The 22,550-nt window shown below is 43.3% G+C and overlaps 3 protein-coding genes across 4 annotated transcripts; 2 read left to right on the top strand and 1 right to left on the bottom strand.

Annotated features, from left to right (window-relative positions):
* Positions 1–803: 803 nt before the first annotated feature.
* Positions 804–6,987, top strand: gins4 (GINS complex subunit 4 (Sld5 homolog)). The gene is made up of 8 exons (XM_083644529.1): positions 804–1,073; positions 1,331–1,417; positions 2,710–2,823; positions 2,933–3,030; positions 3,122–3,210; positions 3,775–3,865; positions 4,033–4,137; positions 6,292–6,987. Exons 1-7 carry the CDS (start codon positions 975–977, stop codon positions 4,127–4,129), a joined length of 675 nt encoding a protein of 224 aa, XP_083500655.1. The 5' UTR covers positions 804–974; the 3' UTR covers positions 4,130–4,137; positions 6,292–6,987.
* A 1,975-nt stretch (positions 6,988–8,962) lies between these two features.
* Positions 8,963–12,372, top strand: ppp1r3c2b (protein phosphatase 1 regulatory subunit 3C2, duplicate b). 2 transcript variants are annotated; one of them, XM_083644070.1, is made up of 3 exons: positions 8,963–9,030; positions 9,125–9,207; positions 11,415–12,372. In XM_083644070.1, the coding sequence occupies exons 2-3, from the start codon at positions 9,188–9,190 to the stop codon at positions 12,280–12,282; spliced, it is 888 nt and encodes a 295-aa protein (XP_083500196.1). In that variant the 5' UTR covers positions 8,963–9,030; positions 9,125–9,187; the 3' UTR covers positions 12,283–12,372. The 2 variants fall into 2 exon arrangements, with proteins under 2 accessions (XP_083500196.1, XP_083500197.1); XM_083644071.1 differs by having other exon boundaries at positions 9,004–9,034.
* Positions 12,373–15,278: 2,906 nt separating this feature from the next.
* On the bottom strand, positions 15,279–21,289 carry phyhip (phytanoyl-CoA 2-hydroxylase interacting protein; the record flags this gene model as incomplete). Its single annotated transcript, XM_083643961.1, has 5 exons — positions 21,195–21,289; positions 18,299–18,481; positions 16,847–17,021; positions 16,376–16,493; positions 15,279–15,831 (listed from the first exon to the last, which is right to left on the bottom strand). The coding sequence occupies exons 2-5, from the start codon at positions 18,479–18,481 to the stop codon at positions 15,279–15,281; spliced, it is 1,029 nt and encodes a 342-aa protein (XP_083500087.1). The 5' UTR covers positions 21,195–21,289.
* Between the last annotated feature and the right edge of the window lie 1,261 nt (positions 21,290–22,550).

The following is a 22,550-nucleotide window of genomic DNA, read 5'->3' as shown; positions in this document are numbered from 1 at the left end:
TAGTGCAGGGAGTAGGAGGACTTTATTTGAACTTTTCATAAACAGAGTTGACATTCTGCTAATGTTTGTCTGTGGGCATGAACAGCACCTGTATCCTTGGTGTCTGTTCCGCTTCACATGGTGAGTACAGCTTGCCAGGAGGGGCCACTGTTGTCATCAATGTTGTAATGTGTGGTGGTGTGACCATTGACTGTAGAAAGAGGGGTGACTGGTGTTAGAAACACAACAGCACAGGACGTCATTTAACAGAGAAAGACTTGAAGCTGGTCTTTTCAGAATTACTGACAATTATTTTAGACCTCATTAGCCCCCTTTCCAAGGCCAAAAGCCCAAGGACCCACTGGGACGAGGGGCTGGCTGACCCCTTTCCACTTTCCACGCCGTTTGTTTACAAAAACATTGATGATATCACAATTGCTCAAGTGACATCACTGATGACATCACAGATGTTCGAGTGACATCACTGATGACATCATCGGCCGTGCAAAGCTAAAACACATGTTAGCATGAGAGTCACTCAAAAAGTGCTCCCCCTATGGCCCATCATCTCCAGAGTCTCCCCACCCTAGAAATTCTAGTCAGTGTAAGAACCATTTGTTTCTAATTAATTAAATTATGTGTTTTCTAAAGTGACATTTCCATCTTGATCTGATCTTGACCAATAAAACACTATGAAAACGACAATTTGCACGGGATCAGTTTTTGTCGAAAACGTGTTTGTATGCGTATTATGCGCGCATTCTTGATTCTCGCGAGAGTACTGTTTCAGTGGCGCGAATGTCATCCAAAACAAGGAAGGGACCTCTCTCAATACACGTTGCTATGTGATCCTAGTCGTTTTCAACATTAAAATTTCCCTCACCATTCCTTTTGCATCGCTTTGGACGATAGTTGAAAAGTCCAGTGGTCGAGTCGTCGCCTGGGTGGAGCTTGGTATTTCTCTCTGCACACGTCGTTGTCAGCCAGGTGGAATCATGTCGGACGCTTTGTCTGACGATGGCAGCGACAACAACCAAGATGACAGCCAGGAGGAGGTGATGACTCCGGCAGAGCTCATCGCTAAACTCCAAGAGGTAACGTGATCCGTGAAACCAAGATGATCCCACTTGACATTAGCTTGCTTATTACTAGATGACCGTTAGTCAGTGGTCCAAAGGGTCTCCAGAAAATGAATAAACGGATAAACTGCCATATTATTTTCTGTTAGCACAATTACTAGCGTAGTGTGTGGGCCACATTAGGGGTCCTTGATTTGAAAACGGTTGAGAATCAGCATTCAGTCAGTCAACAAACATGCTTGTTGTGTCTGCCCCTCCTCTCCCCCTCCCAGGCTTGGCTGAATGAGAAGTTTTCTCCAGAGCTGCTGGAAAACAAATCAGAGATGGTGGAGTGTGTGATGGAGCAGCTGACTCACATGGTAAATGGAGTGTGCTCTACTTGTTTGTTTATGCTGAAGTTATTAAAGTGGAAGTTCTGCTTAGCCTGCTCTGCTAACCTGCATTCTAAAGGTTAGTGGAAAATTAAAATTAAAAGATTGGGGAAGTGATATAATGATAATAAACAAACATCAGTCATATTTTCGGACAATATAATTGGTGCTTTAAAGTTGATATGTATGCGTTTTCTTTACAAAGCCCTATCCTCATAACATAAATCAGTTTGATATTGCTTACTGTGTACACTGTGAATGAATAAACTATTCTGCAGTGAAAAAGGTGGACAGTCTGTGTAGTGTGTAGGTGGGTTTCTCCTTCATTGGGTCACTGGTTGGCAAGCTAAAATGCTTTTCCTCCAGATGTAGCGCTGCTGGCATCTGTTGTTTTTGGAAAGGTTTCTAGTTTCTAAAGAAAACTCCATAACTGGGCAGTAGATTATATGTAGATAATATGATTGTCTCATGCGCTGCGTCCGGCCGGTGGAAAAGGAAGTGGCTGGCGACTGCACTTATATCGGACAACACATTTGCTCGGGGAAGGGGGGTAATTCAGTGTGCGGCCTTTTTAAGGTCATAAAAGTCGGTTATTAGGCAATCTGGTTCACCGTAAGTGCAGCTACACACATTTATCACAGTAATATTGCACCATTTGTGATGAAATAGTAGAATGTTTGGTTGCAGACAGCTGTTGTGAAGCTACATGAACAATTATACACAATTCTAGGGACACTGAAACATTCTATACTGCGGCGGTTCCCAACGTTTTCCACTCATGGCCCACATGAAAATCTCACAAATGTTCACGGCCCACATCCGATCCGCAACAACAACAAGAAGGCGAAATAATGTTCTCAGAGCACTTTTTTATTTTAACGATAAAAGGAGCTGTCCATCAGCACCACACAGAAATCAGAAAGTAAAAGTTAGAGGCTATCTGCAATAGACTAACGAATAATTGATTACAAATTAAATAACGGTATCATTCAACAATGGAGAAATGCATTCTCATACAATAATAATCCCCCCCCCCCCCTTCCCGCCAGAAAGATCGTAATGTTTTGCAGATGATTTGGCGGCCCACTTGCAATACCTTCACGGCCCACCAGTGGGCCCCAGCCCACAGATTGTGAATGGATGCTATACTGTATTTGCTGTGGCTCTGGCCCTACAGGTTGTGATGTTTATGTGCTTGCTTTTCTGATGTGCCCATCATTAGTCACTGTGGCTGTAATAGCGTTGAATTCTCACAGTGCCGTGACCTCTCTTCTCCACAGGAGGCCAACTTGCAGCGGGTGAGGAAAGGTGACGTGAAGGCCAGCATCCACCGCATGGAGATAGACAGAATCCGCTTTGTCCTCAGCAGTTACCTCCGCTCTCGCCTGCAGAAGGTCAATGAAGGCAACAATACAACATGCACTATGGTGCTCTCATCTGATTGGCTACGGTATTTCACCCTATGCCTGCTGACCAAAATATCCATTTTTGCTCTGTGTTCAGATTGAAAAGTTCTTCCCACATGTTCTCGAGAAAGAGAAGACTCGAGGCGAGGGAGAGCCGTCATTCCTTTCACCCGAGGAGTTTGCTTTTGCCAAAGAGTGAGTATGATAACATGAGTCATTTGATAGTTTGAGAGAGACATTGTAACTCTATCTTTACACTGTTGTTGTTTTTCTGCCATTCATACAGATACTTGGCTAACACAGAAACCTACCTGAAGGCCGTAGCGCTGAAACACATGCCCCCCAACCTGCAGGCAGTGGACATGCTGAAAGCAGGTGAAGGCTCTCTGCTGACCTCTTATACTGTAGAGCAGTGCTTCTCAACCTGTTTTCTCTTATGTAGCCCTTGAGCTGTTTTGCCATGTCAATAGTTCCCCCTCACTCACTGTTGATGATTCTACTAAATTTGGTCTATAACTTTTAGTGTAATATGCAGAATCATACAAGTACAAGTAAATTTCACTGAACTGCCCGTGTGTGGGCATGGCCTCCTTTTTCCTTTTGTCACATTTGTGCCATTTTAACAATGGGCTTATGAAATTACTAAAAAAAACATCATCATTTTGCAAATAAATTATAACCCTAAATCTTTCCAAGTAGCCCCTGCAAGCTGCTCAAGTACCCCTAGGGGTACACATACCCCTGGTTGGGAATCACTGCTGTAGAGTTCTCGTTTATTTATAGTGCAGATGGAAGGATTCACTCTGCCACGTTAAATCACCACATTAAACCCTGTGTTTTGACTGTGCCACGTTAAATCACTTGCACACTAAACCCTGTGTTTTACATTAAAACCCTGTGTTTTACATTAAAACCCTGTGTTTATTAATACGCTCTCAGTTCCTGAGCCCTGCCTGGACTCCTTTGTGTTTCTGCGAGTGAAGGAGAGACAGGAGAACATCTTGGTCGAGCCTGAATCAGACGAGCAGAGGTGCGTTCACTTTGGTCATCATCACCTTCATCTAATTACATTTCACTTGATAATCTCACTACTGTCCAGATCCAGTAGGTGGTGGTGTTAACCCTTAAACAATGACTACCTGTTTATTTGAGATACTGAGTAACAGCTGATGATGTTTCCGCTCTGTTTTCTGTCAGAGAGTATGTTGTGGATCTTGAAGAGGGCTCTCAGCATCTCATGCGGTACCGGACCATAGCACCACTTGTTTCAAGCGGAGCTGTACAGTTAATTTAATTGTAACGGTAGGTAACAACCGGATTGGCCTCATCGTATGTCTCGTTAAGTGAATACTGCCCCCACACCCTGTTATCTGCTCGTCCATTTCAGATCTTACATAAGCCACCACTTTGTAGTGACATCTAGCTTTATTTTTAGCTCTCACTTTGTGGCTACATGGTATCTTGGCAACAGATTATAGAGGCATTTAAGAAACACAATGCATCTACAATAAGGCAGAACTTTTCACTTTTTCACTGAACTGTAATAGGATGAGGTGCTAATGCCAGGGGCGTAGCGTAGCCACAAGTGAAATTGCAGGTGGGCCTGAATAAAAGTGGATGGGCCACACAATTAATTCCATACTATTGACGTAATTGACATGACTTATGTCAAATGTACGACCGTGTCCCGAATAAGGTGAGACAGTCCAACCAAAGAAAGCGATTGAAATGAGTGTTTTTACAAAATGTTACGTATGTCTGACCAGACACCAATGTCTTTATTAGCGGGACAGGGGGGTTAGTTAGGGTGAGATAGCAGGTCAACAGTATATGCCACATAGAAGTGGTACACAACATTATCTGAAAAGCTTAGAACCTGAAGATTAATTTGAGCTGCAGCGCAGAAGTGTGACAAGCTTTTATAGTCATACATCTGGAATAAGCATTGTGTTTTGGTCTATTCAAATGTTGAAAGGTTAGAGTGTATAAGGGCTTAGAACATTATGATGGAACTTATATGATGCCCATCCAGGGTCAATTATGTCTCACAAGTTGTTGCAGCAAGTATAATAGTATATGATATGATGGCAGTAAACTTAATAACTCTGACTTTGAACCAAGTCTGTAGAATGACCCATGTTGAAGAATAAAGCCGGTGTGAGACTGCGCTCCTGGTGAAATATCTTGTCATCTGTCTCCTGTCGCAGCTCAGTCATGTAGTGTGAAGTGAATTCAAGTGAATATTTCTGCAGTTTGCCGAATGCTGAGAAAAAGGAAGTGCTGTGGGTTTGCGCTCTGGTGAAAACCGTCTATAGCTCACTGGAAATACAGTAAAAGTAGGGTTTGTTTGCTGTCAAAAGGGTGTAACTGCACGTATGCCTTTTTGACACCTACTGTAGCAAAACCCCACTTTTGACACTGATTAAGCCTTGTGAGTAGACTGGATCCTAACAGCACTTAGGTCAGCTCATGCATGCTGATGTAAACTTTTTCTCAGAAACTAACTGGCTAAATAAAGCTAAAACACTGTTGTTAGACACATTTAGCACCACAAATAAAAATCTATCTTTACACAGTCATCAGTTAACCAGTTAACATTTTAAATGGACTTACGTGGTCTTCCAGTTCCAAGAAACTGGAAGTCATTAAAGGTTTGTTCTGTTTTCTGTCAAAAGGGTGTAATGGCACTTACGCCCTTTTGACAGCTAGCAAAACTCATTTTGAGACTGACCAAGCCTTGTGGGTAGAGGATATGAAACAGCACTTAGCTCAGCTCAAAATGCATGCTGACATAAGTAATGCTAGCATGGCAGCATCATCACATCATTTATACTATCCTACAGTATATTATATTCTAATAACAAGAGTATCAACTTTCCAGTCATACCCAATTTATGCAATTCCAAAACAGTTTAGGGACCCCAGTATGCAAAAATATTCAAATAGAATAGGTAGAGAGAGAGAGAAAAGAATATACTGCATGCAACAACAAAAAACAAATTTGTATGGTTTTTGCAAAACTGCATGGGACTAGCATAAAGTGGGCATGTCTGTAAAGGGGAGACTCATGGGTACCCCTATAACCCATTCTCATTCAGATATCTTGAGGTGATCTTTGAAAATGGCCATGCCGGTTTTTCCCTCACCAAAATCTAGCCTAAATTTCGAGCATTGTTTAGCCCCCTTCCCAACAAGTTAACATGACATGGTTGACACCAATAGATGTCTTAGGTCCTCTAGTTTCATATGATACCAGGACCCTCACTCTTTCTCTCACATCGAGCCCACTACAGCCATTAAAAGACAGTAATGTCAGCCGTTTAAGAGCTTTTAAAGTCTCGTGATTGAATGGGCCTAGGCAAGAAGTGGGTGGGCCTAGGCCCAGCCAGGCCCACCCATAGCTATGCACCTGGCTAATGCCATCATACTAACATACTTTTTTCCCTTTTTCTTCAGGTCCTTTTGTCGCTGTGGATGTTTTTGGCTCAGGACAATTATCAATTATAGAATGAGCAGTGGCTCATTTTGATAATGTTGGGGCAGTTTCTCATCACCAGAACTTCTAAGCTTCAAAACTGGAACTGGAAGAAATGTGGACTTACCTGCAGAGATGTGCTACACATCACTCTCTCTTGAAGCCAGGCCAGCCTCTTTATTCTCATGATCAGAGCCTAACTTGGACATTATCGCAAAGAGACTTTTGTTGTGACATAAATACTGTGACTCCATGGGTAAAAAAGACAGCAAATATAAGGTCTTATTGCTGGTATTGTTAGAAATGAATGCTAGGCATATTACAGTATGACTTTGGAAGCAAATGAATGTTAGAAGTGACACAGAGCACATTTACTCAGATGTGATTGCGTTAGAAGTGACACAGAGCACATTTAATCAATGTGATTGCGTTCCGAAGTGACACAGAGCAAATCTAATCAGATGTGATTGCAAGTGTCATAACATTCGACATGGTGGGTCAGAAGATTATTTAGCAGACCAGTGACCAGATTAACCTTTTCCACCATACCAGCGTTTGCAGTGCGTTGATGTTTCCTTGGTCATGTCACAACATAACTTTGGTTGAACTCTTTATATGATCATGATGACGCATCAACATTTTGTTTCTGTGACTAATACATCATTTTTTTTACAGTGCATTGGGTGTATGCTTGTGTTTGGTGTCTGGAGCTGGTAAGGGCAGGTTTGAACAGGAAACCTGCTAATGGGCCTTCCTGTTACTGTACTCTATCCAGATGACTCACATTTGTGGGATTTTTTCTCTGTTGCTGAATGACGAGATGCATTACATGACTGGGAGGTGTGATTTCATCAGCGCTGTTACTGCCTCATGGTGTACGTGTTAAAATGTGTACGTGGTGTACGTGTTAAAATGCATGCATCAGTGAGAGAAAGTAACACCTTTTGATGGACATATTTTGAAGACCGTCACACTTATATTAGTGTGAAATACTCCTAATTAATAGATGGCATCCCATTCATCTTCAGATGCCTACATCTTGTCATCTCTAGATGATCAAATACTAGTTTTGTGAGCGATGTGCATTTCAACACGTAGCCCCTGTTCATTTGGCCACCTGGCCTGCCAGAGGTATTCTGATGAAACCGGATGAATGAAATACCTAAGTAGTGAGATAATCCATGCTATTCTTTACCCAACTTCCAGCATTAAGACACTAGAAAGGGTTGAATTGTCTTTGTTTGCCTTGTGCTTCCACATTACATGTTTGGTTTGACCCGAAAAGGACTTGAATTTGCTGGAACATCGTCTTCCCTGAAACATGATTGTGGTAATCACATTGTTAGATTTTCAGATGGCGTTTCTTTTTCAATGCTTATTTGCTCTCACACAAATTGCCAAGTTATTGGAACTAGTCGTGGACTACACACCGCTATCCTCTTGAACTACCGTGCTAAACTAACTAATATGGTAGCTTCTAACACCATGTTAAGAGATTAGGAGTAATGTGCTAACAACATTTCCATGTAGATAGCTGCAGGATCATCTAACCAACCTGACTGAAGCAGTCAACCTGATGCATTGGAGTATCTGTTTATATGCACAAGGGGGGGCAAGTTTTGATTACAACCAGTGTCCAGTCTAGGTTGTTTACACTCAGAGCAGCATGTGGAGTCAATAACCCTAACCCCATTAAGGAAGATCAAAATGTAGGTAAATGCAAACAGGGCCTTGAGAATCATTGAACATTTGCATAATATTTATTATTCTTACTATACCATAGACCTCTCACATCCTGATGGGTGTTTGGGTGGATATAGCAGCAGGTTTAAGATGATTTCACCATGAGTTATTAATTTAACAAGATCTATATAAAAAAGTGATGGAGTATGTGGGAACCCTGCACATAATACATGTCTTTTACTGTATGGGTCAGACCTATATGTTACGCGATATGTATACCGCATGCACACTCACTCAGTCTGGACTGATCAACATGCATAACCATAAGGTTTGAGTCACATGCAAGAGGGAACGATCTTGTTCACTAGCTTCCTCAGATAGGTGACTTGGCGTGCTGCTGACACACAGCTGTCCTCAGGGTCACACCGACTTAAAAGAGGGTCTGTGAGACAGTGATCCAATCAGGACAGGAGCCAGCTAGCAGAATACTTGAATCAAGGCCCGGGTTTCAGTGGGCTTATAGATCCATCAACGAGGCCTGGAATAGAGCCCAGGATGACTGGAATAGTTTACACACAGAGCAGAATAGAATTGCATAGACCTGCGCGGGCTTCTTCACTCCATCAGCACCGATCAATACAACTCTCGGGTGTCATTATAAAACCATAATTCCACTCTCACATCTGACTTACTGCACTAAAAGTTGATTTCTGTTACCAGTCAATATTTCTTTCTTCTGCATGCACAGTAGCTACAGTACAGCCTTTAAGAACTTAAATGTACGGTAAATGTTGCTTCTTTAAAGTATCTGAAATCTGCATTATAGGTATGTATTGTCTACACAAAAACATAATACCATCAGCCAAACATAAAAAAAAAAAAAAGTGATATTCAGCTGATTGGTCAGGGCAGTTAGAGGGGGTGGAGCATGTGAGGTGACATCTTAACTGAGGCGGTATTAATAGGATGTTATGCCAGATTCTCAGCAGGCAAAGAGATGACTGAGGCTACAGACATCAACTTGCTGCTGGGAGATTGTAAGTAAGACTTTTTGAAATCTAAAGAGACTCCTACAATGGGCTGCCATCTGTATCAATACTGACATACTGAAAACTTGTCTTTATTTTGTAGAAGATACTCCAACCTGACGTTGAGGGCAGTATTCCCCACACTCTGCACCACAATACCAGCAGTATGGAGACGACCAGCAAAATGTAAGAGCTTGCCACAAACAATTCTGTGCTGGTGTGGGGTGCATTTTCAATCAACTTATAATTATTATCACTTTTTTGTATCGTATCACCTTCAGGATGAAGGGCAATTAAAAATTGTGAGGGGGCAATTCTTTTCATAGAGTAAAACAGTAGGTTATCAGCACGGTGTGCCAAGTCTTTCTAGTCATAAATCTATAATACACATTGTGTTTTGGTTAGGCGTCCATTCAAATGTTGAAAGTTTAGAGTGAGGGCTTACAACATTATGATGGAACCTATAGGATATATGTACTATATGTACTATTGTAAGTCGCTTTGGACAAAAGCATCTGCTAAATAAATGATCTACTCTAATGTAATATGATGGTCATGCTCAATTATCTCTCTTAAGTTGTTACAGCAATTTTTGGGTTGATACGTTTGTTGTTTGATTTGGTGCAAGATTTTACCATTTTCGACCAATCAAGGATGAATAAAAGTGGTGTAAAAAACAAACAAGAGAAAGCATCCGCAATACCACATTAAGACGCCAAGACCTTGAGGAATGCCATAGAAAAATCATGCTGTGATTTGGTATCAAAAACCTTTTGGAGATTTCTGTAAGAATTGCATTTTTTGGTGATTGGGTGGCAAGCACTTCTGCTCTGGGAATTGCTCAGAAACCCCCTTATTGTCAATATACATACTGTAGGAAACGCACATCCCCCGAATGCCTTAATAGGTCTCTGTTTGTGGTTGTTTCGTGAGACTGTGATTATCCTAGAGGTCAAACAATGGTCTCACTACAATGAAATGTACAATGACGCAAGTCATTTATAAGCCTTTAGTTAATGATGAACTAACCATTTACAAAACATGAATATACATTTATAGATTATTAATAAATGTTATGTTAACATACAAATGTGTTGTCAGTCACCTATAAACCTTTAGTAAATGAAGTGTTCCTCATCTGTTGTAAATGATGTGTAAATAATTTACAATTAATTTACAATGCTTCCTACATCCCCTAATCTAAAGTGTAAACCATTCATGACACATAAATGTGTTACACACAAGGGGGTAGCTCTGTTTCTCAAAATTGAAGCCAATGCGGAAGTGTCCTCTTTGCCTGCAGGGGGCGACCCATTGGTTTGTGGACTTCTGTTTTGAAGCCTCAAGTATGGCCTCAGTAAACACTTTCCTAATGTGTTTATGGTCTCAATCGCTAGAGTTTTAGACTATGTTGTAGTTGCAGACTATGTTTTGGGGCGTGATTGACAGGTCGCTTGTCCACTGATCACACAGCTTGCCGATCACGGACCAATAGCAGACCGTGCTCCTTGGGAAACGCCTGGACCTGTGTCGAGATCAAGATGGCAATGGCCAAAATGCCATACGAGGCATCAAAAAAAGTCCACAGACCAATGGGTCGCCCCCTGCAGGCCATTCGAAAGAATGCAGGTTTAAGTGCACTTCCACATTGGCTTCAATTTTGACAGAGCTATCCCCCTTGTATGTAACACATTTATGTGTGATGAATGGTTTACACTTTAGATTAGGGTATGCAGAAAGCCTTGTAAATGATTTACACATCATTTATAACAGGTGAGAAACACTTCATTTACTAAAAGTTTATAGATGACTTGTGATATGTTAACATAGCATTTATTAATCATCTACAAATGTATATTCATGTTTTGTAAGTGATTAGTTCATCATTAACTAAAGGCTTATAAATGACTTACGACTGAACGTTATTATAAAGTCTTACCGATATCTTGAGGTGAGAGGTCCAGGGAGCCTTTTGAAATGTCCATGGCAGTTTTTCCCTCAGCAAAATGTAGATAGCATGACATGGTTGGTATTAATGGATGCATTAGTTCTTCTAGTTTCATATGATCGTTTATAGCTTTAGAAATGAACCTGCTACAGCCTCTGAAAGACAGTAATGTCACACCGTGAGGGGTAGAAGAGGTGTTAAACTGCAGAGGGCAGGGAATGCAACTGAGGGGGCAAAGCCACCTCTAGCCATCCCCCCCCCCCCCCCCCCCCCGTTGCGCCGGCCCTGAATTCACCTTAATCCTGGGATATTTTGTTTTTACCCAACACAATTGCAATTGCTATTTTGGACATACCTTGTGTTGTGTGTACCAAAATAATTTCATCACAGCTCTACTGTAGCTAGTAGTCTTTGTTTATTGACATTACTGATTATCTCTTCCAAGGGACCTGCCAATGTTTGGCTTTGGATCAATGGCCCAGTCATCTGGGCTTGTGGAGATTGCTGTGAGGCTGTGCTTGAACCAACGCAAAGAACTGTGTCCCCACGTTTGGGTGCCTATCCTGAAGCCCCAGCGACCTTGCATCCGCTCTCCGGTTTCAGACCAGCTATCCTCTGACATGTTAAGCCAAGCGTTCCTCATCCCACCGCTGTCATGCTTCCTGGATGATATGGACGATGACGACTTGTTCATTCCAATCAAGAACAAGCGCGTGGCGTTCGCCGACTCCAAAGGACTGTCTCTAACAGCTGTGCGAGTCTTTTCAGAGGACGAGGACCAGTCTGACTTGGACCCGCTGCCTTCGCTGCAGGACGAGCTGGGAAGCCTGACAGAGGTTGGCTACAGCTGCACCGTCAGCACATGTTGCCCGGGAACTCGGCTTAAACTGGGCTTCCCGCAGCCCTCTGCAGACTTCCAGGCCTTTCGCACCAAGCTGGCAGAGAGCATGGTCACCCTGGAGAACTGCGGCGTGAGCGAGCAGGCCCTCCAAGGTACCGTCCGCGTGAGGAACATCAGCTTCCAGAAGGATGTGCGGGTACGTATCACCTTTGACTCCTGGCAGAGCTACAGAGACACGCCCTGCACCTACTTACAGAAGCGTTACGGAGGACCACAGACGGACATCTTTGAATTTGACATCGCCATTCCTAAAGTACTCGATGCCAAGAGGAAGATAGAGTTCTGTTTGAGATATTTGCCCGGCAGGCACAGCATGCCTTTTTGGGACAATAACAACGGGCAGAATTACAGCATAATCGTCTGCGTAAGTTCCCATCTCTGCCATGGCAAGCATCCACAGGGAAGGTCATGATGACCTATTCCATCCAGACATGATCCCTGCTCACTATTATTACATAGTGGTGTCAAATGTCTTGTAGCTGCAGCCTACTAGGTGTGGATGACATGCATTGCTTTTGATTCATTTGAACTGAAATATTTAAATATTTTGAAACTATTCCATCTAATTATTGTAATTTCATTTATTCGTTTATTTTGGTAGTCTACTTGTATTGTCCTAAATGTTTACGCATTTGGGAGGGGGGGCATTTAATGATTTGGTGTGTGTGTGTGTGTGAGTGTTAGGGCTGTCACTTTTTCCCCAAAATAAAATTCGAACGAACTTTAATTGCCCGAAATTCGTTCGAATATATTCGAAGTTTTTTGGTTAATTAAAAAAAAAAAAAAAAAAAAAAAAAATTTTTTTTTTTTTTTTTTTTTCAGTCCAGCAGCCTGTTGCACCAGCTGAACGTAAGTTCTGTCTTAAGTTAGGGTGTAAAGTCCACACTAACTGCTACGTTCAAACTAGTTAGTTTGACACTAAAGTTGTGTCTTTGTTTGGTTGCACCACGGAGACGTAAGGTACATCTTAACTAGTAGACCCTAAAGTCCATACTAACCAAAATAGTGTCGCAGACAATGACGTGTACAGTATCTGTGACCAATCAGTGAAAAGCACGGTGGAAACGGTGTTTATTTACGGTTGTTTAAGTGGAGTGAAAACAGGACATGTTGCCCACCGCAAATTAGTGCTTTCATATTTCATCAACACTAATCAAATGAGAACGTTATTGAGTAACGTTCATTTAGGTTCATATTACTGTTAACGTTTATCTGTGAGCTCTTCATCAGTATTGTAGGCTATACCACCATCCTGCCTCACTAAATTGTTGCGGTTATTTTAATTTGTATGCAGTGCTGCAGCTTGTGGGAAACAAAAGCGTGAGTCATAAATATCAAAGGGTGTAATTTATCACGGAGAGCGCGTTGCGGACGCAAAACAACGATGCGCCACGGTGCCAAGTTGCAATCCGTGCCGACTGCTATTTTACGGAGGACTTTACACCTAGTAAGACGTAGGTGTAAATTTTAAGTTCTAACTTATGCCTACGTTGTAACTATTTCACTTGGTGCAACCCAAATATTTTTAGTAGTGCGTAAACTCGGACTTAGTGAGACTTTACGTTCAAACTAGCTTACGTTTCAACTTACGCACAGCTGGTGCAACCCACTGCAGGCCACCGGGCATCAGCCCGACGTGTTAGCTTGGACGCTCACAGTCACAACACTGCCTCACAAACTTGGCTGCATCCAACTCGAGACAACTTTTCAGACCCTGGAGACAATCTTTCTCAGAAGAGACTAACGCGACAAATCTGGAGACTTTTTCTGACATGGGATTAACATTACCAGCAAGCAGCAGTTGGTTAATTTTGGTTCATAAAAAAAAAAAAAAAAAAATTATAATAAAAAATAAAAAAAAAATTCGAACATTCAAATTACATTTCGAAAACGAACCCCTCCCCCCACATTCGAAGTTGCATTCGAATTTCGAATGAAAAGTGACAGCCCTAGTGAGTGTGTGTGTGTGTGTGTCTGGGTGTGTGTGTGTGTGTGTGTGTGTGTCTGTGTGTGTGCGTGTGCACGCATGTGTGTGTGTATACGCATGTGTGTGTGTATGTGTGTTGCTTGCATTGAATTGTCTTTCTGTTCTTTAATATTTATATTCTGCATCAAATGGGTGGCCTTTTTTCAGTCTACTCAATCTCTTGTCCGTGAGAGTTGCATTCTGGCCACCCATCAAAGAGGGTATCCCTTTCACTCGAGGCATTTTTGGAATCTCTATATAGGTCATGGCCATGGGTTACTGGGCAGAGGGAATCAGAGCACCCAAAGGGAGGAGAAACTAATCTTAGCTCAGCACCGGTGTTTACAGAACTGAAGCAGAGACTGATCGCAGGGGCTTTTGAGTTCAATAAGTTCAATAGTCTGAGACACTGATGCAATGGCCCTGCTTTTACTGTCACATAGCAACACCCAGGAAATGTTGAAGAGTCTATTATGCAAAGTTTTGACTTCCTGTATTATGAAGTAATATGCAGTAAAACATTTCATAATCCTAACTCTAAAAGGTGTTTCTCAAATGTTGTAATGTGACAGCAGGAACATTGAATGGTAGATAGGAAGATGCATTACAATATGACACTAATCCTTGAAACATTTGTCAGTTATTTCTTTGTTTAGAAAATAGGGCATCACGGAGTAGAACTATGTTTTACATGAAACATGACTCATGGGTGAAAGTCACAGTAAAGTCACTCAGCGTGCGCTGGTTGATTTACATTTTCACCCTATGATGTTCCTGCGACCGACCAGCACCTGATCGCTAATTTTGGCTGTGCATGGGGAATTCTCTTCACATGACTCATTATCGCTCTATAGTTTTGAGACCTGCTGAAGAGATTTTAGGTCATTCTGTTAACATTTGCTTGTATCACACACATACAACTTACTTTGAAATAAATACAGTAGAAATAAGCAATCGTCTCAAACCAATAGCACAGTGCAGCATAAATCTAAATCAAACACAAATATCTCAGGGTGGAAAAAATGTAAATCAAAAGATTCTGAAAAAAAAAAACATTTTTTTAAAAAGGTCACAAGGACAGCAAAGTGCACGATTGACAAAGAAGGAGCTCAAATTGTCACCTAAACCCTATCATCTCTAAATGACTCTCCAAGGGGCGTGGATTGGACATTTAATTCCAGCTGCGATCATGATGATAAATGGAGTTCTGTGAAACACAATGTAAACACCATCTATTTAATACTATTACTCTAGTCCAGACAGGAGGGAAGAGGGGGGGGCAGCATGCACACACCCCAGGCGGTGGGCTGTACCCGCTGTGTTCAGACTGACTTACACAAGATTGGGTTTCAACAGTTTCCACAGTACTTGTCTGAGTTGGTCAACAGAGTGCCTTTCAACATGACAGACAGACACACGCTCACTGTCCCATGCCGACTCCCTTAGCGGCCCACGCTGATGTTGCACACCTTGCAGCTGGGGTCTTTCTTGGCGTTGGCTGTGGTCTGACTCATCAGCTGGTGGTGCCCACTGCCACTGATCTGCTCCACACTGCCCTGGTCCAGATGGAGAGGCTCTGTGGACAGCACCTCCAGGATGACGTCACTGGCGTGGCAGAACAGCGGCTCCTCCCCCGGCCTCTGGGGGGCGCTGTATGTCAGGAAGGGGTTGGCGGCCAAGTCCAGCATGGGGAGCCGGGTTCGACAGAAGCCGTCTCCCTCCGAGCCGACGGGGGCCAGCACCAGCACCACATAGTGGTAGGCCGTGTACATACAGTAGAAGTCTGCGAAGTACAGAGAGGTGTTGGGGTTCAGCAGGTGTCCGGCTGGGATCTGGAAACGCAGGGGGCCGTAGGGGGAGTCTTTGGGAGGGAGGCCCGTGTCAAACTCTGTGTTGCAGCTGAGGAAGACTCCGTGCAGTTTGCCATTGATGGGAGAACCATGACTCCCGCTGTTGTCTTTTAGGGCTGGGCGCATCACCCCTCCACATTCATTTCTATAGCCCAAGAGACGAGGAGGATAGATTAGATACAATAGATTTCATTTAATTGTATCGTTTATTTTTTACAGGGACAGCGCACAATTAAAAGTAATTGCACCGGTTAGCTGACTGCTATTTCCATCTGTTGTCCATGGGCAGGTAGACAAACAAAACAGCACCACAATACAACAATAAAAAACAATACACCACATTAAACAGCACAATTCTTTTTTTTTTTTATCAATAAAAGATCAGTGATTCTCAACCCTTTTCATATCAAGGACCCCTCATTTAGTCCACATTAGGACCACAGACCCCCCCATTTGATTTGTTTTGATTTCTGACCCAAATCTGATAATGTAATTGTCAGATATGATTTTGTCCACAGTTCTATGACTGTCTGTATAGAGATAACAGTCTAGATCAACTATGGTCAAAACAGCCATTCATCAATATGCCTGGGACCCCCTGGAATCCCCTCAAGGACCCCTGGTGGTCCCTGGACCCCATGTTGAGAACCACTGCAATAGATAACTGAATGAAAGCAGGCAGCACTGACCTGACATGCTGGAAGTAGTCTGGGTGCTGGTTGCGATAAAACACAGAGAATTTCAGCAATCTCCCTGCAGAGCCCTTGGCCTTATCAAGAAGCTGCTGGAGGTGGTCCATGGCGTAGTCTGCAAGCAAGGTTTATGTTATCATTCCAGAAGCCAATTCTGCAGTGCAGCTCATTATGCAGAACAATAAGAACAACAAACAGGGCTCTCAAATCTGAAACACGAGTTGCAAACTCATGAGTATACTCAGGAGGACAAATATTGCTATGTCTGTGTCTGCACTGCGATTTGAATGCTGATGCCTGCCTATAGTCAGTGCTAAAATTTTGTTTTTGGCTACAGCTGTGCACTGTGCATTAAAACATACTTTGATTGCTCTTTTTAATGCTTTTGTCTCTCAACTTTGTTTTGGCTTTACTGCCTATAAACGATCAGTGTTACATTAGCTGTCAGTTTATATATCGGACTCATACCCCCAGTGCAGAACTCCACCACCTGGCTCCACTCTGACACCAGGTAGTCACCGTCTGGCTGTCGGACAGCAGTTTGGACAGCGACACAGTACTCCTTCCGTGGGCTCAGGAACCAGTGTCCCCGCACTGCCATGGGAAGAGGCACGGCCTTGGCCACCAGCTTGGTCGGCACATCCTGTAGGACGAAGCAGGTAGGAACTGATGTTTGTTTACAGCAACAACATGCTATCAATTAGTTGATGATAGTACAGCACATAATTCATCAAGATGCTTGATCCTAATGGACAGGATGCGTTTCTTAACAGGCTGCTGTATAGGCTAAATGTTTCATTTGCAAAATGCAAATGCTAATTAAGTCAAGCATTTTCCTCCATAAAGTGGACCCAAGCTGCGGTAACTAGGATACAACAAATCAGTGGCTTTGTTTTGGCCAAGGCCTCTAAGAAGCATCGTTAATTACTCCAAGCTCAGAGGGCCATATCCATGGCAACATCGCTGATGCAAGTTTGTTTGTGTCATTTTGATTTTGTATATCAGAGCTAGACAACAACCCTTCTTCCGGCATCAGATGTTTTCAGCTTCTGGATAACAGAGGCAACAAGCCATAATTAAAATCAGTATCTGTCAAATATGAAAACCCAAGAGAGATGGTATATTTATACTTTCTGTTACTTACTCAGAAATGATTGGCTGAATAGAAAGAAGAAGAAAAAAGCATGCTTTAATGATGATAACTACTTTATGGAGAGATAAATCACAACATCCTGTAATCACCCATTTAAAGCAAAACTTGTATGTGGATGTCTTGCATCAAAACTGAACTTTTCATTTTGTAATATTTGGATAAATAAAGGTTAAAACATCTGTATATCACTTGTGAATATATTATAATGCTATATATGTTCAGATAAATCCAAGTGCAAATTGTATTTTTTTTTAATTGCCATTAGTTCAATTAAATTAAATAAGAAATTTCCTTGCGATCATTTTGTAAATTAATGAATATGAAACCTGCTCTGTGCTGTAGCTGTATTTGTCAGTTTTTGTCCATTCTAGTGGAAACAATATGAGTGAGTCACTGGCCTGAGGCTGGTGACTACACACATTACCATGTTGTCTGTATTGAAGTGACTGAAAGGGCGCTATATTCTCTGAGATCAGGCTAATGCACAATAGTGTCAGATACACTTAACATGAGGCAGTAAGGCTCATCTGTTCACCCAGCTAGGCCTGTGCAAAACACACCCTGCTATACAATCCCTCCAAAGGTCAGACAAGAAGGACGTGTTATCAGGCCGTGCTTTGGCAAGGCCGGTGTTTTTCAGCAGCAAAACAACACATAATGATGTGCACCCAGACAGCAGGGGGCACGGCTGGGAGGAAAGACAGATGAACATTACGTTTGGGGTGAGAGGAGAGTGGGCTAGGTAGGTGCATGAGGGTTTGTCAGACCCTGTGCTTAAAGCGGTTGGGGTCCCTGCTCTCCTTGCGGCTGAGGTCTATGAAGAAGTGCGTGGCCCTGGCCGTGTCCTCGGGCGGCATGTCCCACATGATGCGGAAGGAGTCGCAGGTCACCTCGCAGATCTGGATGTTGCACGGGGTGGACAGAGGGGTGTCTGCCATCACGTCTGTCATCTGCCGTCAAAACCCAAAAGAGACGAAAAGGAGATGGTGAGACTCAACCCCTCTCAGTACAGTGCAGGAGAAGGGCAACATCTGCTCAGGGAGATTACATTGTATCAGACACTGTTCACAGTGACCTGAAAAGTGGAAACAGTTCTGAGGCTCCACGGCTGAGTACACCCCACACAGAATCCAATTAACCTTTGGGGGAAGTGTGTGTTTGGCCACATTGTGTCCCAGCTCTTTATTTACTGCCCTTCTCCCCTCCTCTATTTCTTAGCCTCTACTGACATTTCCCAAACGCAAAACAAACAACTCAGTAGCATGCTGCCAGCCAAGTGACTGGCCTCTGCATTTCATAATCCACCTACAGCCGTCTCCTGGCAACCACGCATCTGAGGGCTCTCTCTCTCTCTCTCTCTCTCTCTCTCTCTCTCTCTCTCTCTCTCTCTCTCTTTCTCTCTCTCTCTCTCTCTCTCTCGCTCAATCGCTTGCTCTACATCTGTGTTTCCAAAGGAAGGGGTCACAAACAAACAAAAACGCAACCGCACGCCTGGAATGCAAAATTGAAAGTCCACTTTTTTCCCCAAGCCTTAATTAAATCTTTTCACTAAAAGGCGTAGAGTTTTGAAACAGCTGGGCAAGTGAACTGCTTGCGGCTAAGTTACAGTGTTTGGGCAGAAACGGGGGAAGGTTTAGATAGGTGTCAGGCAGCAGCAAGTGATGCATGATCATATTTATTCATTTGCCCGTCAGAGGCACTGGATCCGGGCCGGTGCACGCAGCCTTGAGGAGCAGACAGGGTGTAATCTGTGGGTCAGCCTATTGGGTTTGATTATCTGTCAGCTTCCCTCTCCTAAATTGATGGTCTCTCATAGTGTCTCTTGTAGTGTGTGTGAACAATGGTCATCTTCTTCTGGTGCACAACAATTCCCCCCACAGTTTTTCCATCCTCCCAGAGTTTCTTATGGCAATTGTCTGGTCCAGTATTGCTTGATGTTCTAATAGAGCTCTACCCCCCTCCACCCCATCTGGATGTATATGCCCTATTTCTCTTGAATTCCTGTGGCCCTAACAGCGCCGGCACAACACAACACATGGTATATTTCCCCTTATTGCAAGCACACTCACATTGAGCATATGCTAAATCAGTCTGATGCCTAAAAATACACTCCTGGCACATTACAATTAAGCACACAAGCAATAATTAGGTGCTCAAGTTGTTGTTTGCGTGATGTTGCATCACACACGTGGATGAAGGTGCAGGCCCCCCGGTGCTGCTGTGCTGCTGCTGTCTGGGGTGTGTGCAGCAGCAGCACAGCAGCAGCAGCAGCAGCAGCAGTGAGGTCTCATAAGGTGTTCTGCTCCAGCCCACAGTGTGATGGACAGACTGCAGCAGCTCATTAGAGCCTGTGAACTGTGAAATGTGTGCGCCATGCTCGGCGGGCCAGGGGGGCGGGGGGGGGGGGGGGGGGGGGGGGGGGGACTGAGAGAGCTGTGGTGTCGCGCACGCGTGTTTCCACGGGGTCGGCTTCCCAGCATGCCGTTCTCTTCTCTGTCTTATGTGCCAGAATTTGGGGCAAGAGGGGATTCTCACAGGACAGCCTTCAAAGCCCCTTCTCTCTGCATGTTCCACTTTTAGACAGAGCACATGATCACATGCAAGTTTTCCATAAAGCATTTCCATATCGGTCCCATTGCCTTCAATTAGAAATGAGTCAGTCTAGTCTAATTCTCTCTGATGTGACACTAGTAGTTGTGATAGCTAATTAATCCAAACCAGGCAATTTGGTCTCAAGAAAAGAAATACGGACCTATACCCAAATAATCATTAAGATGATGATTCATATCCGTGACATTTAGCTGGAAGAGCAATTCGTTTCTGTGTGCATGAACTGTAATGTGCTCAGTTAAAATATTCTTATATTAGCTGGAATACAAACAGAAACGCTGTTATCTCTGTGAGACAGCATCTCAGGAGGGAGGCTGCTGCATTCATGCATATGGAGAAGGGCACAGAACACAACTCTGTAGTTCAAAGACCTTCTTTTTCCAGCAGAATGGAGCAGAACGTGTTGGGCAGAGTCACAGCGTTTGTGCAGCGGGATGGCAGATAATAGAACACATGTGTAACCTTCAGTCAGTTGACCCACAGGGTGATGAAACACTGGCACACTTTTCTCTGTGCATTATGTTATGTGAAGGAGATGTAATGCTATCACACATTATCAGATCAATCAGAAACATTGTGTGACTATCACAATATTACATGACATCCCTATTCACAATTACATGTATATTTACATGCAGGGAAGATGAGCATCATATTTACTGCATGAACCAGTCAACGCTATGAAATATCTCAAATAAATCTCATGTTAAATGGCAGAAACAACACATTTACGTTCTAAACGTGATCATCGGCAGGACATACAGTGCTGTCTGTAATAATACTCAAACTGAAGATGGCAGTAAACCTCATGTTATGCATAGATGCATGTGCACACCAACAGAAAAACATGATCTCACCGACACAAATAACACTCATGGATTTAAACAGCCCAAGTACACAGAGTCTAATATGAACTGAGGGGGGAAAACACACCATCAAAGCATGTTAAACGATTATTAGATGCCTCTACAACTTCATATTGAAAGTATTTTCTGAGTACATCAGGCATTTAAAAGCAGCATGATTACAAGTGAGCGTAAAATAATTGCTTACTTTTATGAGGTGGAAAGGTGTGATGGGAGAAGACGCGTGGTGCTGGATTCTACTATCTTCTTCCTCTTCCTTTTGCACTTGCCTCTTCCACTGCAGTCGATGATGGATCCCCTAGGAGAAACGATTAGGAGGAGGTGAAACGAGCACACAGCGCTCTCTCTCTCCCACTCTCTCTCCCTCCCTCTCTCTCTCCTACTCCTCTCTCTCTCCCACTCTCTCTCTCTCCCTCCCTCCCTCCCTCTCTCTCTCCCACTCTCTCTCTCTCCCTCCCTCCCTCCCTCCCTCTCTCTCGCTCCCTCCCTCGCTCCCTCTCTCTCTCTCTCTCTCTCTCTCTCTCTCTCTCTGTCACACAAACACTCTAGCCCCCCCCCCCCCTCTCTCCCCCCTCCCAACCTCATGTTTTGCTCAGAGGATGCTGTTCACTTGACTCCATGCAGCCATGCAGAATGGATTAAAATCTAGAAGGATGAAAAATGGGAGCTCTCCAACTGAAGTGGCACCATGGTGAGCCACTCAGTCACCCACACATCAGCATCATGCTTGTTTTCGACACACACACACACACACACACACACGCACGCGCACGCACACACACACACACACACACACACACACACACACACACACACACACACACACACACACACACACACACACACACACACACACACACACACACACACACACACACACACACCACTGGCCAGTATTCCTGTCCCGCAGGCACAGGCTCCAGACACACTCTGCTAATGCGGGGTCTCATGAGTGAGATGGCATTTAGCTAAATGTCACTTGTTAGTTATGGATGTTATGGACAGGCGGGAGGACTTAGGGAAAAAAATGCAGATCTGAGCCATTTGATACATATTCACATGACCCTATTTAAATGAAGGGATGCCATGAGAGATCTCCCAGGAAATTAAAGAAATATACATGTGCCAACTGTTCTGCCATATGGGCTCACTCCACAGGGCATCCCCCACCCATCCCATCCAGAGACAAGGGATGGCATGGGGTAAATCCAGACTAAGCAGATTTCCACCAGCATTAATTGTTAAAAGAGATGTGTTTTTACTGGTCCACCCAAATTAATCCATTTCATTAGGATTCCACTAGAGATTAAGAAAAAACATCACGAAAGATCCTTTTCAGATTAGTGTCTATAATCTGCTGCTGAAAACAATGCATATATACTGTAGGCACAGTTTAAAGAGAAATGTGCAAAGGACAACCTGATACCTGCTAGTGTTTTTATGTAGACTCATTGTACAAAAATGTGACGAAGACACATCACCATGATTCCACAGACTGTGCGAGGTATTGAGATTAATTTATTCAGAGCCAGCAAGAGCTAAG

The sequence above is a fragment of the Poromitra crassiceps genome (assembly GCF_964638095.1).
Source record: "Poromitra crassiceps genome assembly, chromosome: 10".
NCBI classification, from domain to species: domain Eukaryota; kingdom Metazoa; phylum Chordata; class Actinopteri; order Beryciformes; family Melamphaidae; genus Poromitra; species Poromitra crassiceps.
Note: the sequence above shows the minus strand (reverse complement) of the source record. Positions and strands in the feature narration are given on the sequence as shown.